Source organism: Danio rerio, chromosome 16 (genome assembly GCF_052040795.2).
Source record: "Danio rerio strain M-AB ecotype USA chromosome 16, GRCz13ab, whole genome shotgun sequence".
Lineage (NCBI taxonomy): Eukaryota > Metazoa > Chordata > Actinopteri > Cypriniformes > Danionidae > Danio > Danio rerio.
This window is the reverse complement of record NC_141036.1, coordinates 48,497,900-48,516,146: the sequence shown is the minus strand read 5'-3', so window position 1 is coordinate 48,516,146 and position 18,247 is coordinate 48,497,900. Positions and strand designations below refer to the sequence as shown.

The window sequence follows — 18,247 nt, the reverse complement described above, 5'->3', positions numbered from 1 at the left end:
CCACATAAATGATCATTCATACGTATGTGTTAACCACAAGGGGGCGTCACAGTGCAGGTATAGAAATCTCTGCTACGCACCAAATTTCTGAATTTACAGGGAAAGAAAGAAAGAAAGAAAGAAAGAAAGAAAGAAAGAAAGAAAGAAAGAAAGAAAGAAAGAAAGAAAGAAAGAAAGAAAGGAAAAAGGCAAAATGTGTGCTTGTGCATTATTTTGTTCAGCTCATCACAAGTTGATTAATAATATGAAGGACCTCTGTTAGGCATTAAAAATTATGTAACATTAGAAAAATAATGTTTACAAGTACAATAGATGTTAAACAAATGTATGAAATCTTTCCTAGAACCCCCCCCCCCCCTCCAAAGACATTTAAATCACAATTTATACTGTACAAAGTTAGATTGTAAATGTATGTGTAAATATTGTTTGTAATACATTATATTAAATAGACCACATTATGTTAATAGACTATATTACAGTACTGTACTATTAGATTTATTATTTATATACTCATTTTAACTTACTTTAAACCACATTTTCAAATAATTTCCAATAATCTTGTTGTTATAATAATAATTATAATAATATTATTATTATTATTATTATTATTTTAAAAATTCACCGGGTGACATGGTGGCTCAATGGTTAGCACTGTCGCTTCACAGCAAGAAGGTCTCTGGTTGGAGTCCCAGCTGGGCCAGTTGGCATTTCTATGTGGAGTTCGCATCAGGCCTGTAGGCAGCCTGTTGAAAGGGGTGGTACTATCATTTTGTCATTTAAATATCATTCAGTTAAATAACAAACGGGCCAGCACATTCAATTTTCCTCAGTCACACTGAAGCGACAGCCAAAGCCTTTTTCGCTGGTTTATTTTTTATAATTTATTATGGCATAACAGTCAAAATGGGACAATTGAGCGCTTATATGAGACAAATTCTTGACCTTTGCCAACATCTTTCAAACCACCCGAACCCGAATAAGTTGGTGGTTCATTCCGTTGTGACAACCTCTGATGAATAATGAACTAAGCGGAAAGAAAACAAATGAACCAATGAATTTTTATTTACTTTTGACATTATGCTGTGCACATCACGATGGCGCAGTGGGTAGCACGATCGCCTCACAGCAAGAAGGTCGCTAGTTCGAGCCCCAGCTGGGTCAGTTGCCATTTCTGTGTGGAGTTTGTTCCATATATATAGGTATAGGTGAATTGAATAAGCTAAATTGGCTGTAGTGTAATTGTGTGGTATGGGTGTTTGCCAGTGATGGGTTGCAGCTGGAAGGTCATTCGCTGCGTAAAACATGCTGGATAAGTTGGCGGTTCATTCCGTGGTGGCGACCTGCTTTCAGGACTAAGCTGAAAATGAATGAACTATTTTGTGCTCCTGGAACTACAATATAAACTTTGCCTTTGTATGTATTAGTAAAATCTAATAGTTTTGAAAAGTTCGATGGTTTCACCTTTACACCCTCTTTTGTTTTTGTTATCTCGCAATCTGTAACACATTATGCCTAATAACCCCATGACACGAAATTCTGTTGTCTACTGTTGTACTTCATCCTCACGGCGAGGTTTCTTTCCCTAGTGGATTTTATACGCTATCCAATAGCCGGTCAACTCCCCCCTTCCTTATAAATATTCATATTCCAGAGTCGTTGCTTTAATGCTATTGGCTAACAAAATGCCGGTCGCGGCTGAGCGAACGGATGAAATCACCTGCCAATCTCACAGTGGGCGGGACTTGTCAAGCCCCGATATATGTAAAAATACCATTCACACGCTTTCAGTGGCTGTGACACGAGCGAAGGGGCATTTCGAAATATCATATTCAAATCAGTCTCCGGCGAGGGACGGAAGAAGTCCCCAGTTTGAACAAATGGAGGAAGATAGCAGCGAACAGATGAAACCTCTTCTAACCACAGTGAGTATGAAGTTATTTGTTGTTGTCTCGTCAGAGTTGAGTTTTGCGGAAGCCTTGAGCGTCTCTGCGCGCGTCCGTTTCAAAGAAAGAAATGGGACGGGGATAAAGGGGAAAGGGATGGTGGACTGACATAAAGCATCACTTCCTTTGGTCTGTTAACCAACCAGGACTGTCCACATTGTTGTGGTATACTTTAATGGTGCCTGATTTGAGATGGTATCGCAGTGGAAAGGTGCTTTCATTGTTTTGGGGTGACCACGCTTCTGCCAGGAAGTGTCGTTTAGTTCATTGCGTCACAATAACGGTGAAAGACCAGCGCTTTACGTACTGGAAAGGCTGTCTATATGTCTCGTTTTCAGGATATCATTACTCAAAACACTTTATAAACATTGAAGTTATAACATTACATTTGTTTTGGGGTGTAGTTAATGTCCTCACGATTATGTTTTTGTCTTTTTGGCACGTATTGATAAAATATCTTTGTGTCTGTCTGTCTTTGTGTGTAACTTTATATATAACGTTATATACAGTATATATGAATAAGAAAGCATTAAACAAAGTAAAGGTAGCAGATAAATGACAAAAAGATGCCAATAAATGTCAACTTTTTCTGACAGTTTTTATATACTGGACATTCTACCTGAAATACAAACACAAATACAGCGAATAAAAAGTAATTCATCCCCAAAAAATCTAAAATGGACTGAAATACAAACACAAATACAGCGAATAAAAAGTAATTCATCCCCAAAAAATCTAAAATGGACTGATTGTTGATTTTTGAGTTGTTCTGTAAAGAAATACAGCATTCATTTAGTTCTTAGATTTTTTTTATTATTAAAAACACTTTACAAATGTAAAAACCCAGTCATTGTTGTTGTCCTCAGCCCAATTAAACCTACAGCTTTAATAGTTTTGTAATGCTAAAACTGTTATTTAGATTAAAAAACTTCAGAAATAGCAAGTTCAAGTTGTAATCATTCACATCAGTTGATTTAAAGCATGAAATTTTAAATAAATTCCACAAATAAATACTACAAACATATAATACAAATAAATTTAAATGCATGTTTCCCTATGTTTCTGTCAGTCCTGTCACATTTGCATTAAATTGAACAATAAAGGATACACCTTGAAGGCTATGACTGTTATATGATTTGTATGACTTGTATGATTTGTTTTGAAGACAAGCTTGAGGGTCAGGCTCTTTCACTTTTTTTTGTAAGTGAAAATGTACGTTTCTGGTAGAATGTCCCTTGCGTCTAAAATGGTGTGATTTTATGTAGCATTTCATTGTATATTTTAAAGAAATTTCAGGAGAGAGAGAGAGAGAAGTTTCACTTAAATAAATGACTATAAATTGTTTATTAGGTTAATAAAAAAAAAAAATATATATATATATATATATATATCTGCGGACATGCTTATATTCATTTTAAATGACAAAATACCAGTTTTCTTTTTAAGAATTAAGATGAAAAATTAAAAATTTAATTATAAGATTTTTTTGCACAAATAACAGATTAATCACAGAAAAATTAAAACATTTTTTACAACTGTCACACTGTAAAAAAATGGACCTTAAATTCACTGTAAATTATAATCCTTTGGGGTTAATATTGAGTTGGCTCAATCTATAACAGCTTCCACTATTCTAGCACAAAGTTAAGGAGTGTGTTTATGGGAATTTTGTTTACTATTCCACTTGAAGCGCATTTGTGAGGCTAGGCATTGATGTTGGATGAGAAGGCCTCGCTTACAGTCTCTGCTGTAATTCATCCCAAAACTGTTCAGTCCGGTTTAGGTCGGGACTCTGTGCAGGCCAGTTAAATTCCTCCACACCAAACATTGCTCATCCATGTCATTATGGGCCTTGCTTTGTGCAATAGTGCACAGTCATGTTGGTACGGCAAGGGGCTATTCACAAACTGTTCCTGCAAAGTTTAGAGCATGAAATTGTCTAAAATCTTTTAATATGCTAAACCATTAAGAGTTTCTTTTCAGTAGAAGGGGCCAAGTCCAACCGCGCGACATAATCCTCTCTCCATCAAACTACACTGCAGTACAGTTCTGTTGACAACCCAAAACCCAGAGTAATTTTTCAGATTGCCTGACAGAGAAATGTGTTTTCGTCATACCAGAGAACACCTTTCCAGTACTCTAAAGCCCAGTGATTAAGTGGTTTACATGATCCAATGCTTAGCTATGCACTTAGTAGTGGAGGGTTTGGATCCAGCTGCTTGGCCACGTAAACCTATTCCCCAAAGCTCTCTACACACTGTTCTTGAACTAATCTGAAGGCCACATGAAGTTTAGAGGTCTGTATCTATTGACTCTGATGAAAATTGGTGACATCTGTGCACTGTTCATCTCCGCATGAGCTACTGTAACCCCACACTGTGCATGGCCTATACTGCATTTTGTTGCTTCCTCTTTGATCTGATACCATTAACAGTTGAGAGTGGAATACACCTATTTATCATCTGCAGAAGTCACAATCACATTATACTTTCAGGGCACGAAGACTTAAAATTCACTCCTTTTTATCACTTGTTATGTCTGTTAGCTAAAGACATCTTTAAATGTCAACTTAGTTAACATACATTTGAATAGTGAACCCAACCATTTTTATCACTTGTTATGTCTGTCAGCCATAGACATCTTAAAATGTAAACTAATTTAACATCAATTTGTATAGTGAACAACTGATTATTCGCTCTTACTGCTGTTATATTTACATGTGTGTATGACTGCACCCTTTCTTTCCGTCTTTCTTTGATTTCCAAAAAGCTGAATTTTCAAAGCCATAATTACTTTCCCTTATTTTCTTCCCTTTAAAAATTTTCCTTCCAGTAGATACAAACGGCCTTGATGTTCTTTCAATCCTTATGTATGTTTAAACGCATACAGTATTACATTGCTTACTCAACGTAACAATAATAGTAGCTTTCGATTAGACGTTAGGGATGTACTGATAGGAGGATTTTTCTTTTGAAACGCCTCTCTGGTAGTATTTCCACAATAGAGAAATTAGAAACTTCTAATTTTCTAAAACTGTTTGCCAAGCTTCTGATTACATTATATATTTGACATTATACAGTCTCATAAGTTTCATTTCTAAACGTTCGAATCAAACAAAATCAGCATTTTTTCAGGTTGCCCAAGCTAATGCTCATGCGCTCTCAAAAGAAACGAGATCACGACACCAACCTAATTTTTGGCAGTGTTATCATCCTCTGGATTATGCTTTGTCAGATTGCGCTGGCCTTCAGAAGTACACTGAAAAAAATGATTCAAAGATGATTCCTTGGATTTACTAAATTCGTTTAGGTTAAGTGATTGTAAACAATTGATTTGGGTTGAATTTAAACAAAAAAAAAAGTTGAACATTACTAAACTTAATTAGTTTGATTAAATTCAACCCATATAAATTATTTGCAACAATTTTGCAGACATCATTTTTTTTCAGTCACAATTTTTTTATTAATTCACAATTTGGTCTTGATGGTGAGTTACTTCCAGAAATGACAGCCATTCTTTGTCTACTAATTTGTGGAGCGTTTGAGTAGTTGCTTTCATGTGATGTGCGCTTGACAGAACCGACTGTACCTCGCGTTCATTTCATACAGATAACAAAACCCAAAAAACATTTGTTTTCAAGTGCACTTGCTTCATTTAAAAGTACAGATTTCAAGCTTTATGTGGATATATTTCTTATATCTGTGAAACAAGTATTCGCTGAGATTTTAGTGTGTTTGTTGACCACAAAACCTGTCGTAAAAGCTCACATCTGGCTAAGCTTGTCCTCGGAGAAACGTTAGTCTATAGCGATCGATGATTGGCTCCTGTACTAGTAGGTGGGACTTCATTCACCATATTGACAGTTACACTTTTCCCCATTCAAAACTATACGAGTGAAATGTCTTGTGTATTCTAGAGTCTTTGATTTCACACAGTACAAGCTAGTTACTTTTGGCTTATCTTTTCAAAGTGAGAAAAGCAGCACATACGGGATTATGTTTTCATATAAACTATAAGCAGTGGGCCATTGCTACGCTGATGTTATCTATACACCATGAAACACTTGTAAAGTGTGATTAATATTAACAAAACCTTAAGATAACTATCCTTGACTTGCTACCATTTGTGTTCCCTCACTGCTGTCAGTCTTGGTTTATGTATGTTGTCAATATTATGTAATGTGTTTAAGGCTGGTTCAAATAGCAAATCTGAGTTTGTCTGAAATCCAGATGAGGAAGTGCGTGTGGGTTGTTGTTGCATAAGTATGTTTATTGTTTACTGATGACACTAAACAAAGTTAGTGCTCTGTTTACTGGTATGAAACACCCTGTTTCATCTTCCACCTGTGTGTTTTTTTTTTTTTTTACGGCTCTCCATCACTCAGGTGTCTTCAGGGCAGTGATCCCATAATTGTGTCGATGAGGTAAGATTTCATGGTTCATTGAGTCTGTGGCATTGTCACTTTACAGCACTGGTTCAGATGGAAAATTAGACAGGAAGTTTGTCATTGTTCTCTGGCTGGAGGATCAGCAGCTCTCGGGGGTGCAGGGACCAGGCAGACAATGCTGTTGATAAAGCCAGCGAGGGCACAGCCGTAAGCTCAGCAGGTTTAGAGTAGTTTGGGACAGTAGTATGAAGCATTGTGACCTCCTGTCTGCATGTAGTAGTCAACACATTCACTTTGTTAAATCACGGCTAGTCTTTCCGGTCTCATGCATTTTACAACGGTGGACTCTGATTTTTTGGAAATGCAGTTGTCTAACTGAGTATTCATCAGGCATGGTGTTGGCACAATGATCTAAATGTGCGTTAGGGGAAATGGTAATTTCACTGATGCAGCAAAATTTCGACCACCAAAAATAGTCAGTTCAGTGAGCTGATTTCACTCTCCCTCCTGCTTTGCTTTCACAACAGACTCAGAAAATGATGCACTAAACACTTTTATTGCTGCTGCACAAACCAAAGTGCAAGATTGGCATCACCTAGCTTGTGTGTGGAACATCGGTCTGCTCAAATAATGTGCCAACATGACATTTCAGTAGCTGTCTCATTTCAGCGCAGGGTGTCTGTGGGTTCTTAATTCTTAAAATGTCTTAAATTTGAAAAACAAAATTTTAGGCCTTAAAAAGTCTTAAATTCACTAATATATAGTGTTGTAGGCCTTAAATAATTTTAAACAGTTCTTACTTTTCCTACATCTAAGTAAAGATACCCATTAGGCATGACTAATCCATCTCAACTTTTTTTTATATATATTGCATTTTAATTATTACAATTTTTTATTAAGGGATACTAAAACAGTTGTTAGAATTTTTTTTTTAGAGCAAATCCTCCAAATTAAGTTTTCTAAACGGGAAAGAAAACTAAAGCAAAAAAACTTTTACTTTAGCGCTGTGCGACTCAGGGAAAATGTCTAATTGCGATTTTTTTTTTTATTTTTTTTATTTTTTTTATTTTTTTATTTATTATTTTTTTTTATTTATTTATTTATTTTTTGACATTGCGATTTTAATTGAAGCTTCAAGCTGATTTTAATTTAATTCAAGCTTCAGCTCAATAATCTAAAAGCCGTGGCAACAATTCTGTGATGGCTCCTAAATAAAGAAATAACATGCGATTTGATTAAATTTGGATTAATTGCACAGCCCTTTATATGATCTTTCATTTTATACAGAAACTATTACAGAAGTAACTGGGCCTTTAGAAAAATCCTTAGTATTTAGCCCTGTAAGTCTAAAATTTTATTCATAATGGTTTTGAAGGGACTCAAAAAGTCTTAAATTTGACTTAAAACCTGCAGAAACCCTGTCAGAGGCTGCATCTTTCGAAGGATGCAGTCTTCAAAGGTGAGTTCTTCGAAGTCTACACAAGCCAAACCGAGCATTTAGAAATCGGACAATTCAGCCTAAGAGGATAGATCTCGTCACCTAGGAACCATAACAGCTGCTGTTAATAAGTCATAACAAAATTTGTAATGATTATTTTAAAGTAATTTTGAAACTTATTTTAAGCGGTCTGATGGCAAAACAAGGTTTACAAAACCTGGAAATAGATTTCCTTTCCATACATATACAAAAAAAAAAGTAAACTATCTGTAAAATTGCTCTTAGCTAAGAGTTTTTTTTTTTTTTTTTTTTTACATGTGTTTAGATAACAGTCAAATAGATAGAAGTCAGATAAAACCTAATACATTTAATCTGCAGTTTTCTTGTAACGTCCTGCCGTTATCAGCGTGCAATGAATCTTGGGATGTTCGAGGCCGCAAAGGATCCACCAGTTGTATCTTTCTTTACCTGGCAAACAAAGAACGCATTTTGAGGCTGCAATTGAAGGAGTCTTTGAATTTTTTTGAAATGAGACAGTCTTCCTCACTCCACGATGACGCAGTTCGCTTTGAAGGCATTCTTCAGAGGATGCAGCCTCTGAAATGAGACACAGCTTATGTTGTATACTCATTCCTGCTGCTTGCAATAGCGTTACTGTGCTGCCATGGCAACGCTGGTATATGATGCCTTTCGACTAGCTGTCAATAAACTATTACCGTTTAAAAAAAAATTGTTTGTTTTTTTTTTTATGTGAAATTTATCTGCTCTTTCCACAGATTACATTGTGTAAATGCCCAGTGCAATTAAACAAGGACAGATAAAATGTAAAACAAAATACACAACAACCTAATTTAGACCATAATATCCACAATTTCCAACCACTTCCTTGGTTGCACCTTGTCTTTACACAAACGTCACTCATTTTATACCACAAATAAAATCAAAAACAGTGTACATACATATTACAACAGTGTACACTATTCACACCTGAATTCATTTAAAATTTGTTTTATCGGCGCCAATATCCTAGTGTTTAATTTGTCAACTCATCGCACTGAGGTGCTCACACCGACCTGAGTTTGATTCCTGGTTCGAGGTCCTTTGCTGATCCTAAAAAAATAAAGGTTTAAACTCCCTAAAAATTAAATATTAAAAAACAGTTTTGCTTCACCTTGTTCTTATTTTAGTTACTTTTCTGTAAATCCTCAATCCAGTAGCATTAATTGACAAATACACACTAGCATGCAATCGGTGTGATTGAGCTGACTGATATTTCTAATTTATCTGGCTTTATTAGAAACTAAGTTGTTGCCTGGTCCTCATTAGTAATCATAAAATGCTTGGTGGTTTTGTTTTGCTTACTACGGTTTAAGTGAAAGATGCCTGTAGGGTAGCAGTAATTCAATGTAATGTAATTCTGGAGCGATGCATTGACATTAAATATTAATATTCAACTAAAAATGTCTTTATGCGATCATATTTAGCAAACCTACATTTAGTATTTTCAAATTTCAAAAATGGGATTGCTTTGGAAATGCTCAACACAACAAATTACAGAAGGTGCTATACAGTAAATCCTCATCCACCTACATCTTGTTCAGATTTTGTTTTTTCTTACAGGCAAGCCATCCTAACAGGGATTCCTCCTAGATTTGAATAGGGCTTTATTGATTTTACTACTCTTTGCTTAAGCCCCCTGCATTCATACAGATTTTGCAGCTTCTCTGGTTTAATTACAGGCTTTAACAGCTTCATTGGCTAAATAGTACGACTTCCCATAAAGGTTACTCTGTAGTCATGGGCAACAGGTATTGCATTCTTCCTCTTCATGAGCATAGTATCAGTCTGCTTGCTTATAGCTTAGCATTATGTGTTCGATCTCATTTTCATTTACATTCGATATCATACATGTTTTGCTGAACATTTTACAAGGATTTTTAAAGACATGTGCAACAAATTTAAAATAATCATTTTCAAGGAAAAAGGTTTCTGCTTTCAAATCAAAAAGGTTCATGCTTTATACCATGTGTAAATAACATTCATGTTTTAGTTGTTGTTGTAGTTTTCGAAAGAGTTCATTGTTTTTCTGTTATGTTTCTAAATTATAATGATTTCATTTATTATCAAAAAGCTTGTCTAGTTGAAAACATAGATCTTCAGCAGCATTTTACAATTAGAAGTTTTTTTTTATTTCGAGGCATCACTGTGGTGCAGTGGGTAGCACGATTGCTTCACAGCAAGAAGGTTGCTGGTTCGAGCCTCAGCTGGGTCAGTTGGCATTTCTGTGTGGAGTTTGCATGTTCTTCCTGTGTTGGCTTGGGTTTACTCTGGGTGATCCGGTTTCACGTCACAACGTCACATAGCACAAGCTTTGTGATTGGTTGGTTTGGTAGAGGTGACGAGGGTGGATGGTGTAGAGAGCTGCATTTTAGTCAATGTGTGTTTTAATTTCAGTTGTTCAGCATTGATGTTCAATAAATAATCATATATATAGTAGAGAGTGGGTGTTTACTTCAATTTTATGCACCCTTAAATGAAAGATGTCTCACTTGTGATATGTGACCATATTTACTGTACAAAACTTGTGAACTCTGATGGCAAAAAATAAAATAAATAAATAAAATAATCATTCATTAATTGTAATCGAGTTAATGTTCAATTAATCGAGATATCCATTTTAGGCCAAACTGCCCAGCCCTAATTTCACTATCAAATTTGCTGAAGTTGTATTTTGTTTTTAACATTGCGAAATGCTAATGTCAAGTATAGTCCAGTTATTCTCATTACATTGTGATTTTATAATATTACCTTTGCAAGTAGCCTGTGATACTTCATTCTTTTTTAATCCCCGAGTGTGTTTTAACACCTCATTGCAATGGCATGCTCAGTCCATGTATAGCTCCAATGCTGTTTAAACCCAAGCACTACCCATGCTCGTGGAAAAACACATGCACACTCACAACAACATACCCTCTCTCACACACACTAAAAACAGCTCTCAGATATAAATAACTCCTCATGTTGAGGTCTTTGCAACCAGGAGTCAGACCCAGCCGACGTCAGTTTGAAAAGCGTGCACTGGCAGCGTCTTGCAGGATCCTCTCTCACTTCTGCTTCCTAGTCATACGCTGATACAGTCCGATATTGAGTAAAACAGATTGCTGCTTCAGCTTGCAGACTTCCTTTTCAGTAGATCCTTAGTGTACAGTAGCTTGTCATTCCATTTTGATTTGAACCTGTTAGTTTTTATTGTTTTATTAACTTAATCTGTAGAATAGGGGATCATTATCAATATCTGTGGACCCGAGCAACTACATAATTGAAGTTTTTGTTGGTTTAAGTGTTGATATTTTTTTTTTTTTTTGTGGTAACGTTTTGAAGACCCTCCCCAGAGTCTGTGAACAATGCAGGACTTCTGGGGAGATGTTGCGCATATGAGGACCACCATAGGAGCTACAGCTTCTTCGGTATGTTTTTGGTTTCATTCATGTATACATTTTTTCTTGAGCTCGGCACATGGTAGAGATTCTGTATGGCTCATGGAATATACTTTGGCTTGCTATTCGCGTTTGCTCAGCAGTTTTGTTTTGATAATGAGCAATTCCAGTATTATGAATGTGACATTTGCAGTAAAAACTGAAAACATTCATTCACAAAGAAATATGTTAACATTATATTGAAACATCTGTGTCTATTTTTAAAACTTCTAACCGTAGAGTTATGGGATCAGAAGAATATCAATCTGTAAACCTATTTAATGTTTTCAAAGAGGAAAATAAACATTCTTTATGGATGTGACCAAAAAGGTATGCAAGTTTGCAGTAGACAACATACTTTGTAGAAATTCTGTGAATTAAACTGCACAACCCAAAAGAAATGATTGATTTTATTGTATTTGACATTTTTGCATTTATGAGGGAAAAGCTTGTTTGTGGATGTGACAGGTGTGAAATTGGCTCTTAAATATCTCCCACACCATTACGACACCACCACACGCCAAATTGTGACCCTGCCATTCAAATGTCGCAGCAGAAATCGAGAATCACCGAACCAGAAAACGTTTTTCCAATCTTCTATTGTCCAATTTTGGGGAGTCTGTCCGAATTGTAGCCTCAGTTCTTAGCAGATAGGAGTGTCACCCGGTGTGGTCTTCTGCTGCTGTAGCCTCATGGTTTGAGGTGTTACTTTTGCCTTTCTATCAGCTCAACCAGTCAGGCCATTCTCCTCTGACCTATGGCATCAACAAGGCAATTGCGCCCACAGAACCGCTCCTCACTGGATATTTTCTTCTTTTCAGACCATTCTCTGTAAACCCTAGACCAACCATGTCATGTTCAATGTCACTTAAGTCACCTTTCTTCCCTATTCTGATGTTCGGTTTGAACTGCAGCAAATCGTGCCTACATGGCTAAATGCATCGAGCTGCTGCCGTGGGATTGGCTGATTAGAAATTTGCGTTAACGAGCAGTTGGATGGGTGTACCTAATAAAGTGGTCAGTGACTGTATAATGCGATATTGATACAATTTTACTAAATGTCCTTAATATCTAAAGATTATTTTTTAGGGAAGTGAGTCATGCATAAAATATAAGAAAAAAAAAAACGATCTATGATCATTGATAAAAACAATACAGAAAAAGATACAAGTGAAATAAACAGTAAGTATGTTTACATTTGACACTAATAATCCAATTTTAATATGATTAAGAAAATACTCTAAGAGTTGACCATGTAAACAGCGATTTTTGATTCATTAAATTCTATTAAGGTCATAATTAAACTAAACTGAAGTCGAATTAAGAGATGTGGAGCATGTGGATTTTAGTCACATTACCAAAGTGCAGCACAGTAAAGATTTTAAAATCCTCATGCAAATAGTAAACTATAATTAAGACTCAACATTGCGAATGTTATTGCAAATGATCCTATTGTGATCTTGATGCCGAAACGATATATTGTTCTGCCCTACTTTAAAATACAAGCCTATACAAAAAACTTAGAAGAGGTTTTTCCTATTTTGGTGAAAATTTTTTTGGCAAGGTTGACATTTGCATGGAATTGCTCTAATGTAATAAGGAGTGAAATTTAGTGGTATTCTGATAAAAAAAGGACAAAGCATGTCTTTAGGTTTCAAAGACGCCTCGCCTTTCATGTGTCATTGTGGTTTATATTTTAAATCCATCTTGTACCCTTGGCTGCATTTTGCCCTTTGGGTGATATCTGATGCTATGGCACTCAGGAATGGCTGGACAGATGCCTGTGATGGGACAGGGCTCTCTGTGAATGCAGAGAGCTTACGTCATCTAACTTCTGAACTTTGAAGCAACATAATTCCAGTACAGTTTATAAGGCATTCTAGTGCTGTTGTTGTTTTTGTTGTTGTTGTTAATACCACCACCACCACTACTACCACTACTACTACTACTACTACTACTACTACTAATAATAATACTACTACTAATAATACTACTACTACTACTAATAATAATTTAATAGACAGTGATTTAACTAAAGAAACTGATACTCTGTATTTAAAAAAATACAAGAATTAGGGTTGAAAAAAAATCCATTGTATATTAAAAAACAAACCAAAAAAAAAAAAAAAAACTGTCACTCTGAATCTGAACTTAAAGCAATTCTAATATACTCACTGGCCACTTTATTAGGTACACCTTACTAGTGCCACTATTGCGTGAAGTCTTATTTACTTATTGACAAATCAGTCTTGGCTAACTTTGAAAACTATAGAAGCAGCCCTATTTCTCTTAAATTACTGTAATATTAAAAGACTTAAATGAACAACAGGGCAAACTGTCAATGCAGTGTCAAATTTTTTTGAGGCATTTGAAAATTTAAGCACTAGATCTAATTATGTAATTGTTTTTTTTTAACTCTATGGAATGCAGTAATTTCACAGTTGCTTTTTATAGCTTATTTTCATAATAGATTTATTTAAACATTAATAATTAAGGCATCACTTACACGTGAAGGTAAAATGTTATGGATCCAATGATTGCAAAACTAATGAGCTGTGGTTAATAGTGAAATCAGTTAAAGAGCCCCTATTTTGCATCGTGAAAAGTCATATTTTGGTTTTGGGGGTTTCCATCAACAGCGTGCAGTCAAAAAACACTTTCAGTGTCTTATACTATACATTTATTTTTACCTAATTATCCCAACGATTCCCAAATGAGTCATTCAGCGATTCATTTGTTCCCAAATCCCTCCTTAGTGTGAATCTAATCTGCGCTGATTGGACCGATGACCCAGTCTGTTGTGATTGGTCGACTGCGTTCAGAGTGAGACAGAGAGAAAAGCCCACCACGGCTACAGTATGAAGTAGCAGGAAGTGTGTGAGAGCCCAATGCAGGAATGCAATAAAGCAATGCAGTTAAAAGCCAGCATATTACTCTCTTAACCCTAACCCCAAGTGATAACAACAACAACACACATTCAGTATTAATCCACACAGTGGCAAAAGTTGAATTATTTTGAAAATTGACTGCACAGTGTGTGTGTGGGAACAGCTGATGGTGGCCATAGCAACAAACAGCAGAGGATCACTAGCTCAGAAATGCATTTAAATTGGTAACGTAAGGAGCACACGTCATGTTTTTAACGTGGTTTTGGACACGATATGTGAATAACCCTATACAGATTTAACCTAAGCGATACAGTACAAGCACTGATAATAGATAAGTGATTTCAAGCCACACTGGGTGATTACAACCTATAACACACAATTAAACATATATTTTGCAAACTACACAAAACGAGGCAACAATTTTAATCACACTTACATGTTATGATCTGGAGAAAGAAAAAACTGGTCCATTTGAACTGTTACTGACAAAGTCCCTGTCAAAGTCCCATAGTCTCTGCTGCTCCTTCAATAGCAAATGGTCAGCAAATCCTGCGTTGCAGCGCAGATTATTGTATCAAAATCAGAAAAATGACAGGAACAAACACAGCACATGGTCGGCTATACTGTGGTGTTGTTGTGAAAATGAACTTTAATCCTGTATTCCCCTCAGCTGAATTTCCATCTGTCAGTAGGGGTGTCACTATTTCGATTTTTAATCGAAATCAATCGAAATTTATGCTCAATTTCGATTATCAAATCAAAAAATAGAATCGTCGATGCTGCCACACCCCCATGTCACGTCAGCTTGGCTTGCCAAGTGGGAAAAAAAGAGGCTTGTTGAAGTGCTTGTTAAACTGCAGAAGCAGGAGATCCGTCGACAGAACTTAAACCCTCTCCTCTTTCAATGAAGTCGCCGGTGTGTAAGCATTTTATATTTCCAGTGAGTTATGTTGACAACGTTCGTGCTATGTACGTATTACGTACGGTTCGTCTGATAGACAACACCGGCATCGCGATCCTCCACCCGCCCCCGTTGCAAATCCGCTCGCGAAAAGTACACACTCAGGCCCTGTTTACACTGTCTTTGTTTGTAAATGGCATTTTAGAACGACAACGATTTGACATCCACAGTGGCGTGTAGCATTTCTGAGCAGCCCTCCTTCCTCTCTACCTCTGAAAATGCACATCACGTGACCACACAGACGCACACACAGCCTTGCGCTCGAGACAGCAGGTCCAGGCAGTCAGAGGACTGCTTCAATCTTTCACTCACTTGTACTTAGTCATTTTAGCGAACACCTCAGATACTGTTGGCTGGTTCCTGTTGGTTGTGCGTCTTTTTTACCGACGCCATTATAACGACACAGATCACTGCCTATTCACGAGTCCTGCAGAAAAAGTGATTGACAGGTGGTAATTATGTGTTTATCTTGCCTTTTATTCATTTACTGTATGATTTGTTTATGGGTAAAACAAAGACCATGCAGGTCAGGTAGTTTAAACGGTAGGCTACAAATAATTAATTGGTCATTAATTAATTAATTATTCATAATCGAAAATCTAATTGAATCGTGCCTTTAGAATCGAAAATCTAATCGAATCGAGGATTTGGAGGATCGTGACACCCTTATCTGTCAGTGAACGTCATCTTCATGCTATGATCAGTCCCTTGATCCCCCGCGCCTCTGCTAGTGTCTGAAGTGAAAGTGCATTCACATTTTACCAGAAAGGAACTAAATATTTGGTGATGTACCGTGTTGATGTCGATGCGTTCAGGCAAAAGATCCAACCCCAACTCGATTCGTTTATTTGACTCGGAGTCGACTATTTCGCTACAGAATCATAGTTTTAAACATGCTGCACTTTCAGATTTAAACCTCAGCTGGATGTTTTTATTCACTTAGTGCTGTGTGACACACTGCATGGAAGCTCATTTGTAAAAACCCGTAATAGGAGCTCGTTAATTGTTGCATCCCTACACTGTACATTGTGATCTGGTTAAATTGCAAAAAGCATTCAACAAACAGTGCCAAAAAACTATTAATAATTTTAATTTAACATATAAATATAGTGGAATTATGTAAATTGTACAAAAAAAAAGAGAACAGTTCTTTTGGCTTCTGGTGAACTTTCAAAATAGTTTTGTGTCTTTTCTGTTCCATCTCCATGTATTTTTAAGGTTATTTCACATATGATTCCGTAAATATGATTGTATTGCATATCACTTTTGGCTTTATCACATTTTGATGGTTAACAGATTACGCAGTTGTGGGCTAGTAATGGCAGACTTTATTTTTACACTGCTGCTTTGTGTGAGCTCAGAAAAATGTGCCCTGAAATAGTTTGAGTATAAGAATAGCTGTGAATGTGATCTGCCCATGGTTACATCATCCCAGTCATGCAGCTGCCCAGAGGACACGGTTGTGTCTATTGTTTGTTTTAGTTATTATGTGCAGTGATTGTTGATTAGTCATTCTTACTAATCAAGTGTGCAGTGGTTGTAGACTACTAGTCATTCTTACCAACTAGTCAATCAACTTGTTTGTTAGCAGTTGATTTGTTTAACTAGATTATTTTTGAATAAATAATTTTTAACAATGCTTCTATTGCAAACTGCCTAAAAAATTTGGGCACAGAAGTTTTGTTCAGGGTTTATTGCAGGTCTCAAAATTGGGATAATTTTGGTTGCATATGCGCCTGAAATTTAATCTATACGAGCTTAAAATATATTTGAGAGCATTTGTGCGAGTACATAAAATTGTTGCTGTGCGTATTTAGGAGACATTCACGTCTTCTTTGCTCCTAAAAATGCTAAACGCAGCACTCAGAAATAGTTTGACATGTCAACTTGCTGCAGTAAACAAATCCCGCAATGTCTGCCCCGCCTTCATGCTCTTCTGATTGACCCACTGCTCTTGAACTGAACGCAAATGGATTGGTTAATATTAGCTGTCCATCACTCAATACCTTGCTTCAGGGGGCTAGAGAGGCTACAGCTGCGAAAATGTAAAGGTTTGGGTACGAGAAAATAAAAGTAACATTTTGTTTTAGAAAACACCTAAAGTTACAAATACTTAACTTACTGCTATTAATATGACGTATGCAAATAATAATATGTCAATATTTACCTACCTACCCTGTTTGGCCTATAGATGAGCTAAGATTAAGCTTATTTTTGCACTATATTTTGTTCAGTGCAATTTCATTTTGCTCTATTTTCATTGCAGATTTTTTCCTAAACAGTTTAAAGGGTATTTCCTTGACTATTTAAGTTATTGATTGTGTACTTGATGCCATATCCTGTAAGGACTGCTCAAGATAAGCAAAAGGCAGAAAAGAATGTTTGTATTTTGCACAATTAAAGTGTTTATTGAAATTGTATTTATCTGTCTGGTGATTGTTTTATATATAGGTTATATATAATGCCAACACTAACTACAAAGAGGTGATACATTTTGAACCAATAAACATGTTTTCCTTTAACCCAGGGGTCACCAATCCTGGTCCTGGAGGGCTGGTGTCCCTGCAGGGTTTAGCTCCAACTTGCCTCAACACACCTGCCTGGATGTTTCAAGTATACCTAGTGAGAGAGCTTGATTAGCTTGTTCAGGTGTGTTTGATTGGGGTTGGAGCAAAAATCTACAGGACACCGGCCCTTCAGGACCGAGATTGGTGAACCCCTTAACTGTCACTATTTGACAGGTGGGACATTTGCATACTGTTACAACAGTACCTTAATCCTAACCTAAAATCATATTTACAATGTTAAAAATGTTGTTGAAAGCTTACAAACTATGCTTTTCATATTTGGTGACTGATTTTCAAATCATTTGACAGGAACAAATGATGATCAGCACATGAAATATCATGAACGACTGGTCATTCAAAAAGTTTGGTACTACACCCAAACAAAATCTGACTGTTAGCTCATTTTTTTGAGATGTCAACTTTAGGTAGAAAGAGACCAAACTAAAAGGACACTTCATCCAAAACCTGAACGTTTTTTTAGGTGTGAACAATCCTAATAAATCTATGCTCCAAAGTATTTAACAATTTAAGTTAAAATGTCATATTGTGTCTTTTAAAATAGCACAATGGATCTAAATGTTAAAAAA

The 18,247-nt window shown here is 36.2% G+C and overlaps 2 protein-coding genes and 1 long non-coding RNA gene across 17 annotated transcripts in view; 1 reads left to right on the top strand and 2 right to left on the bottom strand.

Annotated features, from left to right (window-relative positions):
- Window positions 1-18,247, bottom strand: part of LOC147840401 (uncharacterized) — a 615,523-nt gene that overhangs the window by 91,903 nt on the left and 505,373 nt on the right. The window lies entirely within an intron of this gene.
- The window catches only part of dpy19l1l (dpy-19-like 1, like (H. sapiens)), a 754,017-nt gene that overhangs the window by 650,762 nt on the left and 85,008 nt on the right, over window positions 1-18,247 (bottom strand). The window lies entirely within an intron of this gene.
- Window positions 1,787-18,247, top strand: part of slc4a7 (solute carrier family 4 member 7) — a 77,184-nt gene continuing 60,723 nt past the window's right edge. For 11 of the 14 annotated variants that reach the window (XM_087287678.1, XM_087287676.1, XM_087287677.1 and 8 more), the window contains exon 1: window positions 1,787-1,922. In XM_087287678.1, the coding sequence (XP_087143804.1) occupies window positions 1,878-1,922 (45 nt within the window). In that variant the 5' untranslated portion in view covers window positions 1,787-1,877. Of the gene's footprint in view, window positions 1,923-10,829; window positions 11,236-18,247 lie in introns of those variants that run through there. The other 3 variants (XM_087287680.1, XM_087287679.1, XM_087287674.1) reach the window with 1 other exon arrangement.